This window comes from Chrysochloris asiatica, unplaced genomic scaffold (genome assembly GCF_000296735.1).
Source record: "Chrysochloris asiatica unplaced genomic scaffold, ChrAsi1.0 scaffold00043, whole genome shotgun sequence".
Classification (NCBI taxonomy): domain Eukaryota; kingdom Metazoa; phylum Chordata; class Mammalia; order Afrosoricida; family Chrysochloridae; genus Chrysochloris; species Chrysochloris asiatica.
This window is the reverse complement of record NW_006408561.1, coordinates 18,302,107-18,314,839: the sequence shown is the minus strand read 5'-3', so window position 1 is coordinate 18,314,839 and position 12,733 is coordinate 18,302,107. Positions and strand designations below refer to the sequence as shown.

Sequence of the window (12,733 nt, the reverse complement as noted above, 5' to 3'; positions counted from 1 at the left end):
CATCCTTTTATTTATTTATATATATGTATAAAGAATTCAAGCTGCAAGGGATCTTAGAGGTCACCTAGACCTATCCTCTCATTAACAGGTGAAGAGGCCCAGTGAGGAGAGCAAGTACAGAACTCAATCCATTTTGCATTTTTGCTTTTGCTTAGACTGGTTTTCCTCCAAGATATCCAGGGATCAGAAATCAATTTTGGAGAACACTCAAAATAATTTCTGTTTATTCTAAACCATGCCACGCTGTTCAATGCAGAGAAATAAGCAAGACAGCAACATAAACCAAGCTTTCTAGTCTTCTGCTTATCTGTAAGAATTCCACAGAACCACAGAGTTCATCCCTTCTCCTTGAAATGAATAAACCGTAAAACTGGTTAAAGCCAGTAGAAAAGACAAAGAAACACTGTTGACCCCATTCTGCATCTCCAAGTCTGTAGTTTTCTTGTGATACAAATTGTTCTTTTCCTATCACATACAAAAAACAAATTATAAAACTGAACAGAAAGAGTGTGTTTTCCTGGAACTCAATGCATTTCATCTTAGTCTACTAAAATGTTCTCACAATTTTCTTAACAATATAAGAAATTATTGGGTCATGGACTTACTATAAGACTTTGGCCATCAATTAACTTCAGTGTTTTTATGTTTTCTCATCTACAAAGTGGGAAAACTAATTGCATCAAATGTTTGCAACAAATAATAAAATCTTGGATGTTTTCATATGCACATTGTTGTGGTCTGTAATAGTGATAATGACAGAAGAATGGACCTGGTCCTTATTGATTGTTGCTAGATGACTGGCAATGTGCCTTATGAATAGCATCTCATTCAATTCGTACAACAAAACTTGATGCTAGCGTTGTTATCCCCAACTTACAAACAGGGAATCCAAGGCTCAGAGAGGCTGGGTAACTCACTAAGCTAGTCTGAGTCAGGGCTGAAATTCCTCCCCAGGTCAGAGTGATCCAAAATCTGTTCCACTACATTGGGTTGCTTGTGCACGATGGCCAGTTCCTTTAAAAAGAAAAAAATAAAAGAATGAGGTAATTAATATGACATGTTACTTTTCCATTCCCTTTCAACTTTCACACAGTCAGAGTGTCTCAGATCTGGTAGGAACATTGAGAGATGGTGTATCTCTTCTTAGAAGCACATGGAAATAAAAGATAATGGAATTTTTCCACAAACTTTTTGAAGCCCCCTCGTATAGTTACGGAATCCTGGTGTGGCTCTCTAAGATAAGAACTGGGTTGATAACAGTAAGGTTGGTGGTTCAAACCCATCATCACTCCTCAGAAACCCTCTGAGTCAGAACCAACTCAACAGCTCTTAATGACAACAATGTATAGTGTAATTGACCGAGACCTGTCAAAGCAATTTTTAAGCTTCTTAAACATTACTAAGTTCATGTTTAATTTCTAAAATCTTCTTAATTGTTGTTGTTGTTGTTATGTGCCGTGGAGTCGGAACCGACTCATAGCGACCCTGTACAGGGTTTCCGAGGGTGTAAATCTTTACGGGAGTAGAAAGCCTCATCTTTCTCCCGCGGAGCAGCTGGTAGTTTCGAACTGCTGACCTTGCGGTTCACAGCCCGAGTCGTAACCACTACGCTACCAGAGCTCCTCTTAATAGCTCACCTAAATGACACACATTTGAATTTAGGCCCCACATAAAGAGTAGAAGGAGTTTGTGTACTCTGTACACATCCTTCGCCTATTTTGAGAATGTTGAACAAGCCTTTTAAACCTTTCACTCAGTGCTTTGTTCAGAAGTCTTTATTCTCTTTTGGAGACTCTTCTTTCCATTTCAGGGGCTCCAGCCCCTCTCATCAAAGAAGGAGCTACCCAACACAGGGACTCCCCATTTATGCATCACTGCAAGTTCTTAATGGCTTTTGTAGAACAAGAAAGAAGATAGAAAGCCAGGCATAAAGGAGAAAGATTGCCTCTCCTAACATGTATTTAACATTTCTCTTGTGACAAACTCTTTCATATACAGTTTTCATTTACTCTTCACCACAACCCTGAAGAATAGTATAATGATCTCCCCACTTTCACATCAAAACAACTGAAAGTTAAAGTCATAGACTTAGAACTAAGTGAAAGAGCCAGAATTCAACCCTAGTCTCACATGAGCCAAAACCTGTATTTATTCCATTACTCCCTAGGTTAGGACTTTGCCCACTGATCTCACTCCAACTCAAACCCACTACTCTGAGTAGGCTTGCCATTGGTTACCAAGAAAAGCTTATCTGGAATTTTGAATGTTTTTGTACAAATCCATCACCCCTAGTGGGTACAACTAAATGTGTCATCTGAGCCCAGTGTAAGGAGGCCAATTCATTCTCTTTGCTATCTGACGGACCCTGGGTTTCTGCATAGTAAGCTTCTTCCCTAATGAACTGGCTTGGACCGATTCTTCTTCCATTTTCATTTCAGGTCATTTTCCCAGTCCAGCAAGGCCATTTTGAGTCTAGATCCTGTTTTTTAATGTCCTCTGCCAAGTTAATAAACACATTCCCCACTCTACTATCTAACAACAGTCAATAAAAGCATGTTGCTTACTTGGCAGCTACATGAATTCCTTCACTGCTTAAGGAAAACTACCTAAAAAGGGGACTAATAAAGAGTTCCAATTTATTTCATTCTTCTCTTCTTTTTAAGTAGATGGGTGGAGGGAAGCCTACTTAAAAAGGGTAGGTTGATTTATAAGGATGCCATTATATGATTTGAAACATAATTCTGCAGTACTTTGAAAGGGTTAATGAAATGTATCTTCTGGCTATGGACCCCTCATAAGCCCCACTGTTTCCTCTGCACCAACCCCTTCTTTCCAAAGAAAATATCTTAAGGAATGGTTTACTCACTTACAGGTTCTGGGTCAACTATTTCTCTGGTCTTGAAGAGCTTTAAAAAAAAAAACACACACACACATTTTCCCCTATATCAAGTAACTGCTGGCCCGCAGCTGAACCCCTGCTTCCATCTGCAATTCCTCAGTCCCTGAACATTGTTGGATGTGTATTCCCTTTATGTTATTTGTTCTTGATGCTATCTTATGGTTTTTCTTTAACCAAATATGATACTCCACCAGCACAAATAGCTCCCAGGAAAATGGACTATGGCAAGCATTGGAAGGGAATGCTGACAGCCTCCAAACAAAAGAGAAGTTGTTTTTCATGTTCTCCACATCTGAATCCATTTGTTGAAAACTATTATCACATTCCAGTGTCACTGACACTATGGGCAGGTTGCTAATAGAGCTGAAGGATGAGGGTGGCAGAAATTTCTCTTGAAGTTGGAGTTGTGTCTTGTTACCTTGAGAGTGAATAAAATAAAGGGTCCTAATTATCTCTTAGGCATCTGGCAGACAGGCCAAGGCACATGAGAGAACTGTCTCATCAAGATGCTTCTGAAATATCAGCAAAGCACAGGGTGGCAGCATTTAGGGACCACACACACTAACAGGTTACTAATGACATTACTTCTGACAACTAATTAAACAGCAGCCCTCCAACAACTGAAGCACGTGCCACTCCCTACAAAGTTCTACAGCAGGATAGATCAAGCCACTCTGGACCACCTCTCTGAGGAACTATACCAGGTTTACTTTGGAAAGTAATTTCAGGTCATATCATCAAATTAAACAGTATTATTTTTTACTTAAGTGAAACATGAAAGGAAAGAGTTAGGGCAGTGTCAATGAACACAAAGACAAATGATCACGTGCACATTTTATTGCAGATGCTCACCCTGAGTGCCTTGTACCCTCTCTCATATCTAGTGGCCAGTTCTGAGATCTGCATAGAATAACATGGAAAGCACAGTTTCATCTCATAGCTTTTTGGCAATTACCAATCAGGGATCATTTGCTTGCAAGAAAGAAAAACTCATTCAAATGAATTCAAATATAAAATTCAAATTTTGTTTGTTTGATTGTTTTGCTAATTTTATTATCTTCTCTTTGATAATCTGCTTGTTTAAATCTGTCTTGTTGGCAAGGGTCTGTTGGACCTTGGTAGATATACTGCTTTTTCTCTACTTGCTTCCAGCCTGCAGATTCACCCTCCATCCTTTATGCCCTGTTTTGTACACCAAATGACCACTGGCTGGTTACTTCTTGTTGGGGTTAGCCATTGGGATGGTCTTTAATCCATGCTGAGTTGGTTTTTGTATAAGGCGTAAGGTGAAGGTCTTGTTTCAATCTTTTGCATATCGCTTTCCATTTCTGCCTCACCTTTGCTCTTGAACACTTTAAAGTGGTCTTTTGCAGCAGATTTGCCTGATACAAGGCATTGTTTGGTTTCTTAACTGTTGCTTCATTGAGTATTATTGTGGATCCAAGCAAAATGAAGTCTTTAGCCATTTCAATCTTTTCTCCATTTATCATGATGTTGTTTATTGATCCAATTGTGAGGATTTTTGTTTTCTTTATATGGAGCCACAATCCATACTGAAGGCTGTAGTCATTGATCTTCACCAGTATTGTAAGTCCTCTTTCCTTTCACCAAGCAAGCTTGTGTCATCGGCATATTGAAAGTTGTTAATGAGTCTTCCTTTAATCTGCTTTATATAAACCAGCATCTCAGATTATTTGCTTAGCACATGGATTGAGTAATTATGGTGAAAGGATACAAACCTGGTACACACCTTTCCTGATTTTAAAAACATTCAGTATCCCTTTGTTCAGTTTTAGTGACTGTCTTTTAGTCTATGTACAGGTTCCTCATGAGGACAATTAAATGTTCTGAAACACTCATTCTTCGAAAAGTTATCCATTGTTTGTTATAATCCACACAGTCAAATGTCTGCATAATCAATAATGCACAAGTAAGCATCTTTCTGCGTTCTCTGTTTTCAGCCAAGATCCATCTGGTCATCTGACATCAGCAATGAGATCTCTTGTTGCACTTCCTTTATTGAATCCAGCTGAATTTTTGACAGCTCCCTGTTGATGTACTGCTGTAACTGTTGTTGGATTATCTTCATCAAAATTTTGCTTGCATGTAATATTAATGATATTATTCAATGATTTCCAGATTGTATTGAGTCATGTTCCTTTCTTCAGAATGGACACAAAGATGGGTCTCTTCCAATCAGTTAACCAGGTAGTTGTCTTTCAAATTTCTTGGCATACACATGTTAGTACTACCAGTGCTGCATCAGTTGGTCGAAACATTGCAATTTATAATCTATCAATTCTAAGAGCGTTGTTTTTTGCCAATGACTTCCGTGTAGCTTGGACTTCTTCCTTCAATATCATCAGTTCTTCATATACCACTCATGAAATATTGAACATCAACCAATTATTTTGGGTCCAGTAACTCTGTGTGTTCCTTCCATCTTCTTTGTTGTTGTTGTTGTATTAACTCAGGATCATGGGGTTTATTAGGGAAGTATCAGGTTACAATTAAAAGTATCAGATTACAACTCAAAATAGAGTATTTCAATGTATTCAATGTCTTGGCTGTACCCACAGACAGGCCTCTCCCTTGACCTTGACCCCAACCCCTTGGGACCCTTGGACCTCTTGGTCCAGCTGGCCTCTGTCCTTTACAAGCAAGTATTACAAAACTCTTTAGCGTGATTGCCCAGAGATACCCCACTCTGCCAGCAAGTCTCCTGCCTGAAGGAGCTCAGTGCTCTTACTCTGTACTTGGGTTGGTGAGCATAGCCAAGTGTCCAGAGGCACCCTACTGTAATTGGGTGGTTCTGTGAGCCACACCCTCTCATGATGGTCTGCTGGATCTGCTGCCACCAGTTTCCTTTCACTGCTTCTCACCATCTCATGCCATCTCCAGTACTAAAATTCTACCTCCTGGATCTAGAAGGTTCTCAGTGCAGGGACCCCTAAAACCAAAGGCTATACTAGCAGGATGTCAAAATTGACCAATTTCCTTGTTAGGGTCCCATGTACCTTATTTGCATGGTTCCAACTACACAAGGGTGACATGCACCCTATTTGCATTATTAGCAAGCTGTCCAACCAACTTGGGAGGTCACAAGCATCTTATTTGCATAATTCCAACCAATTATTTGGTGAGAATCCTGGTGTGGCACTGTAGGATTAGCAGCAGGTCACTAATCACAAGGTTGTGGTTCAAGACCACCAGCTGCTCCTTGGAGACCCTATACAGGGTCACTATGACTCAAAAGCACTTAACAACAAACAGATAATAGCTAGGAAGGCCATTTAAAAGCCATCCATCACACCAAAAATACCATTGCTTCTTTTTTTCTTTTTTTTCTACTGTTTACAGAGCAGATCATCAGTTTTACATTCAGCTAATCATATACTTTGCTTCATTACATGGTTGCAATTCCCTCCATGCACAAACAGTTAACAGCATTTACCTCTATTCACTTTATCCACCACATACCTCCCTGTCTCCCACCACCCCCATCTGTCCTCTGCCAACCTCCAACCTCCCTCCGGTTGTATATTATCTGCCCGTCACCCATGTCAATGCCTGTATAATTTTCTACTCCCCACTAAACTATCATAGATTGTTTCTTTAATCAAGAAAAAAACCCTCTTTTTTTGTTGTTGTTGACCTTCCATTTTCTTTTGATGCTTCCTCCTTCATTCAATATTTTGCACATAGAATCCTTCAATATCAAAAGTCAAGGCTTGAATTTTTCTTCAGTTCTTTCAGCTTGAGAAACACTGAGCAGGTTCTCCATTTTTCATTCTCTAACTCCAGGTTTTTACACATTTTATTATAATACTTTGTCTTCTCGTGTTGCACTTTGAAATTTTCTGCTTTTGCTTCATTTGTTTCAGTTGCTTTAACTTCTCTACACCGGAGATCAAATTTCAGAGTCTCTTCTGGCATCCATTTTGGTCTTTTCTTTCTTTCCCATCTCTTTAATGATCTTTTGCTTTCTTCATATATGATGTTCTTGATGTTCTTCCATAACACATTAAATCTGTTCTTGAGATGGTCTCTAAATTCAGGTGGGATATATTCAAGATCGTATTTTGGCTCTTATGATCTTCTTCAGCTTCAGCCTGAACTTGCATATGAGCAATTGACTGTGTATTCCACAGTTAGCTCCTGGCTTGTTTTGGCTGAAGATATTGATCTTCACTCTTGTCTCTCCCCAGAGATAGTCAATTTGATTCCTGTGTATTCCATCTGGTGAAGTCCATATGTGTAGCCTTCTTTTATCTTGTTGAAAAAAAGTTACTTGTAATAAATAAATTGTTGATCTTACAAAATTCTATCATTCGATCTCCAGCATGTTTCTATCACCTTAATGTTCCAACTGATTGTTGCTCTTTGCTTTCAGCTTTTGCATTCCAATCACCCATAAGTATCAATGGATCTTGATTGCATGTTTGATCAATTTCAGATGGAAAACATTGTAGAATTCTTCAATTTCATCATCTCTGGCTTTAATGGTTAACTTGAATAATAGTGGTATAAACCAGCCTTCCTTATTGGCGTATGGATATTATCTTAACACAGACAATATTGTACCTCAAGACAGACCTTGAAATGTTCTTTTTGACAATGAATGTGATGTCATGCCTCTTTAATTGGTCATTCCTGGCATAGTAAACCATATGAATGATTCAAAATGGCCAATACCAGTCCATTTCAGCTCACTAATACCTGAGTATCAATCTTTATGGGTCCCATTTCATTTTTTACCACTACCCATTTTCAGAGTGACAGTGAAATTTTTAAGACTTCATACATGTTTTGAATTTCATCATTATAACCTAATAACATGGAGAAAAGAACGAAACATGGCCCACTCTATAGTGAACAGTATCTGGACCTTGATACAAGCTTGCTTCCTGCCAAGTTCCCTTACTTTGTACACACAAATTCAGAAAAAGCCTTTCACCTTCCCCTAAGCAAACAAAGAAAGACATGCATGTTTATTTTCAGTGAATAATCAGTATTCTGTTGTGGGGAAACTTCATTTAAACTTCCATAAATTCTTTGTAAGAAAGTAACACATTCCTCAATCAAAGATTTTCACTGACATCGTGACTTAAAATCCTTGAAGTCTCATGGGCACCTGTCAGTAGATATGCAGGCAGAGGTTACTGGATGTCACTGCCCAGCTGTACACTGACCTGCTCCTGCCTCACAACCCAGCCAGGTCAGCCAAGTCCTCAAAAGGAACAGGAAAATCGGACTTTGTCTCTACCCTGTCTTCTCAGTAAAGATAATAGGATACCTGAGGATCTAAAAATCTTTCCTATCATTTCAACTCTGAAAGTTACTATATCAGGGGTATTAATGGAAATTGGAAGTACTCATGTGGCACTGTAGGATAAACACTGGATTACTAATCACAAGATTAATGGTTCAAACCCATCAGTCATTCCTCAGAAACTCTATACAGGGTTGCTATGAGTCAGAACTGACTCAACTGTACTTAACAACAGTGCCCACCTCCTCTCTTTATAACTAACTCTCTACATTCCCACAAACTACCTCTCTACATTTCCAAATAGCCTGTGGTAATGTTGAGAACCACTGAATTAAAGCACACAGAGGTTAATGAACTCCCAAGAAAATACAGATAGTCAATGTATTACTTTATTTATGCACCACTTATTCACTGGATGATACAAGGAGTTGAATTGTTTTCTGATTACCAGAAGGTTGAAGGTTCAAATCCATCCAGAAGTGCCTTACAACCTAACAATCTACTTCTAAAAAATCAGCCATTGAAACCCTATAAAGCACAATTGTACTCTGACACACATGGGGTCAGCATGAGTCAAATTTGATTCAATGGCAACTGGTTTCCTTTTAGGGTTTATTTCCAAAAAAAAAAGAAAGATTTGAATTTGTTCAATGATTCAGTTTGTATTGGGGCATAATTCTTCTTATCTCCAATTCATACATGAGGGACTTCTCCAAGCCACAAAGCTAGAAGGCAAAGGCAGCCAGAACTCAGGGATTAGTCACCTGTGTCACCATGCTCACCATTAGCATCCCCTCTGCCACCAGCCATGTGAGCAAGACATTGGAAAATTGTGGACTCCACATTTCAGATCTGGCATTCTGAGTCTGACAAATGCTGTCATCCCTACAGGTACTGCAAGGGGCAGCCACATGTTTCTACGCTTTCATTGGTTTTGACATCATCGCCACCACTGGAGAGGAAGCCAAAAATCCCAACACATCCATTCCCTATGCTATCACTGCCTCCCTGATCATCTGCCTGACAGCATATGTATCTGTAAGTACCATATGCTTGGAAAGTGCACAAGACTCATAGCCTCTCTATATTCAACCTTAATGTGTGGTCCTGACATGGTACACCCTTCTCTGTCAGAAAATGGTCCTTTGCTTGTGTCTTTTTGGTGTTAGTATGCACATGTCTCATGCCCTATACAGTCACATGTACTGATGAAAAGAAAGAAAGCAGGACTCCAAACTAGAAATGAGAAGTCCAGGCCCCCTCTTCAGCCTTGGTTTCCAGCCTCTCCACCCAAGCCTCTTCCTCCCCACCCCTGTCAGCTGCTGTCCCAGGGACCGGTGTGCAGGGAGTGGGATGGAGGCCAAGAAGCTCAGATCATAGGCTGGCAGTAACGGGTGGGTGTGCGAGCAGAGGCATTGTAGGCCTCTGTGCACACTCCTCAATGCTCCTCTGTCTTCTGAGAGCTTCCCTGCAGTGAAGAGCTAACAGGCAAGGCTCCTGGGGAGAGGGACTACATTGTCTTCTAGGAAGTTCCTTCCTCTTAAATCTCAAGTGAGCAAATGCAATTTCTCTCAACTATTGATGACTCTTCTCACACAGACTCAATCTCACCTCTTGGGTTTCCCTGACAAGGGGAAGCCTCCGAATGAAGCCTTCAGCCTTGGCTCCCCCATCACACCCCCAAGACACTCCTCACATTGTTGAGGTTTCCTCTCTCAATCCACCACTCCCCTACCCCTCAATTCCTATCTCAACCATAGCTAACATCCCTCTTAACCTCTGGCAATGGAGAGAACCAGTGAACTAGCCAACAGGTGTGTGATCTCACAATACTCCCCAGTCATGAGGGTCCCACTCACATTGGTCACCACATTAGTGAAGAGCCAGAAACTGGGAGTGGGCCTTGTCAGGCTTGCAATAGCATGAGAGAAGCATTTCTCCTCCAACTCCACCCTCCAAAAAAAACTTTTAGCAACCACCAATAGATGGTTTCAGAGAAAATGAGGACAACCCCCAATGAGATGGATTGGCCAGGTGCATCATCGATGGGCTCAAGCATGGCAACAGTAGTGAGGTCGGCCCAGGATCGGGCAGTGTTTCATTCTGCTGTGCGTAAGGTCGCTATGGATCAGTACAGACTCGATGGCATCTAACAACAACAATAACAGTTGATCTTTAAGACAATTTGCTAGCAGGATGTTCTGGAAACCAAAGGAAAACATAAAAGCAGCCTTGAATGTAGTTTATCAAAATCCAGTTGCCTTCCCAAGCTTTCTGTGGGTGGGTCAGTTATCATTTGCCCTGTACACCTCCATGCACACGGTTTATCTCCTCCAGATCTTCATCATCTCTGCAGGAGGTGGGCGTAGGCAGTACAGGAGAGGATACCCAGAAGCAGCAGAGGCACTCTGCCCTAAATTGTCTCTTTGATTCCTTCCTCATACCTCCCCTTCCTCCGGGAAATTGACCCTTGCTGCACACACAACAAAATTCATAATAGCAATTCCTTCCTTAGACTAGCACATTACAGCCTACAGAGTACTTCCATGCGCTTACAGACTTTTACCCACCCAGCTCTCATGGACAAATTGCTATAAGAATCAGTCTAGTCTCACTCTCTTCCAAACCACCCTAGCCCATTGTAAGTGGTGATGTTGTTGGGAAATGTTCTCTTTTAGACTGCATGCTTCAGGGACTGTTTGGTCTAGTATTCATCAGCAGGCTGGTCCACATCCATGAGAAGAGAGTCCAATTATTGGGCTATAATGTTACCTCTTACTATCCTCCCTAGAGGCCCACAGCATCACTGAAGGCCCTTGGTTCTTGGTAAATAGGCAAGAGAAGGGTCTAGAAATGCCCTCACTCTCTCTCTTTCTAGGCTATGAACTTTCTCTTGATGACAAGAATGGGGGAGCCCCAGGTGACTGGCAATTCCATTGCCTCAGTAAACTCGGAAGGAAGGGATGTCTATGATACATGAAAGGAGATGATAGATCATGAGGGCTCATAGCTGACTGACTCTGGTTGAATAAACATACAGTAATCTTACAGACCCAGAGCAAAACTGGATTTCCATCGTGAGGCCATAATTTGTTTCTTGGCCTGTCTAGCTCCCAGGACTAAGTTTCCAGGGTGAAATGGAAATAGGAGCCCTCATCTGGGTCCCATTCATCAATTAGCTGTGGCCAACTGCCATAGTCCTCAAGAATACCAAAGCACTAATTTTTTGAAGTTTAGACCTCTGCTCTTCAGAATGGGAAGGAATACAGATAAGACCCTGAAGTATCCTCAAAGTATAAAACAAATGACAGCTTTGTCCTTGTAGGTAGGATGTTCATGCCATTACAGGTCCTGGCACCAGTGCCATTGACTACAGCTCCATCCAGCAGGTAAATTCAGCTCTGTTTTGAATTTTCAGTGTTGCTGTTGTTGTTAGGTGTCATCAAGTTGGTTCTGACACATAGCGACCCTGTGCACAACAGAATGAAACCCTGCCTGGGCATGCACCAAATTCACAATTGCCATTAAGCTTGAGCCTGTTGCTGCTGCCACCGTGCCAATCCACCTTGTTGGGAGTCTTCCTCCTTCTCACTGGCCAAGCATGCTCCTGATAATATATCTGAAGTATGAGAAATGAAGTCTCACCATCCTGGCTTCTAAGAAGTATCCTAGATGAACTTCTTTCAAAACAGATTTGTTTGTTCTTCTGGCAGTCCATGGTACTTTTAATATTCTTCTCCAACACCATAACTCAAGTGCACCAATTTTTTTATGGTCTTGCATATTCATTGTCCAACTTTCACATGGATATGAGACTATAGAAAATGCCATGGCTTGGGTTCAGCATACCTTAGTCTTCAAATTGACATATTTGCTCTTGAACACTTTAAAGAGGTCTTGTGCAGCAGATTTGTCTAATGCAATATATCATTTGAATTCTTGACTGCTGCTTCCATGAGTGTTAATAGTGAATCCAAACAAGATGAAATCCTTGACAAATTCAATCTTTTCTCCATTTATCATGATGCCGTTTACTGCTGCAGTGGTGAGAAGTTTTGTTTTCTTTACATTGAGTTGTAATCATCAGTAAGTATTTTATGTCGTCTTCAATTTCAGCAAGCAAGGTTGTGCCATCTGTATATATTGTTGTTGTTGTTGTTAAGTAACATCGAGTTGGTTCCGACCCATAGTGAACCAGTATAGGATTTCCGAGGAGTAGCTGTTGACCTTGGAGATCAAAATGACTTTGCAGTCCAGCACATACAGAAGGTGGTTCATGAGTCTTCCTCCAATACTGATGTCACGTTGTTCTCTATATAATCCAGCTTCTCAGATTATGGGCTCAGCATACAGATTGAATAAGTATGGTGAAAGAATACAACCCTGGTGCACACCTTTCCTGATTTTAAGCCATTCAGTGTCCCTTGTTCTGTTAGAAACACTGCCTCTTGGTTTTTGTACAGATTCTTTATGAGCACAATTAAGTGTTCTGGAATACCCATTCTTTGCAATGTTATCCAAAGCGTAGCATGATCCACACAATCAAAAGTCTTTGCATAGTC

The 12,733-nt window shown here is 40.7% G+C and overlaps 1 protein-coding gene across 1 annotated transcript in view; it reads left to right on the top strand.

Annotated features, from left to right (window-relative positions):
* Nucleotides 1-12,733, top strand: part of SLC7A14 (solute carrier family 7, member 14) — an 87,179-nt gene that overhangs the window by 47,182 nt on the left and 27,264 nt on the right. Inside the window, exon 4 of the mRNA XM_006861829.1 lies at nucleotides 9,063-9,209. Coding sequence (XP_006861891.1) covers nucleotides 9,063-9,209 — 147 coding nt within the window. The remainder of the gene's footprint in view (nucleotides 1-9,062; nucleotides 9,210-12,733) is intronic.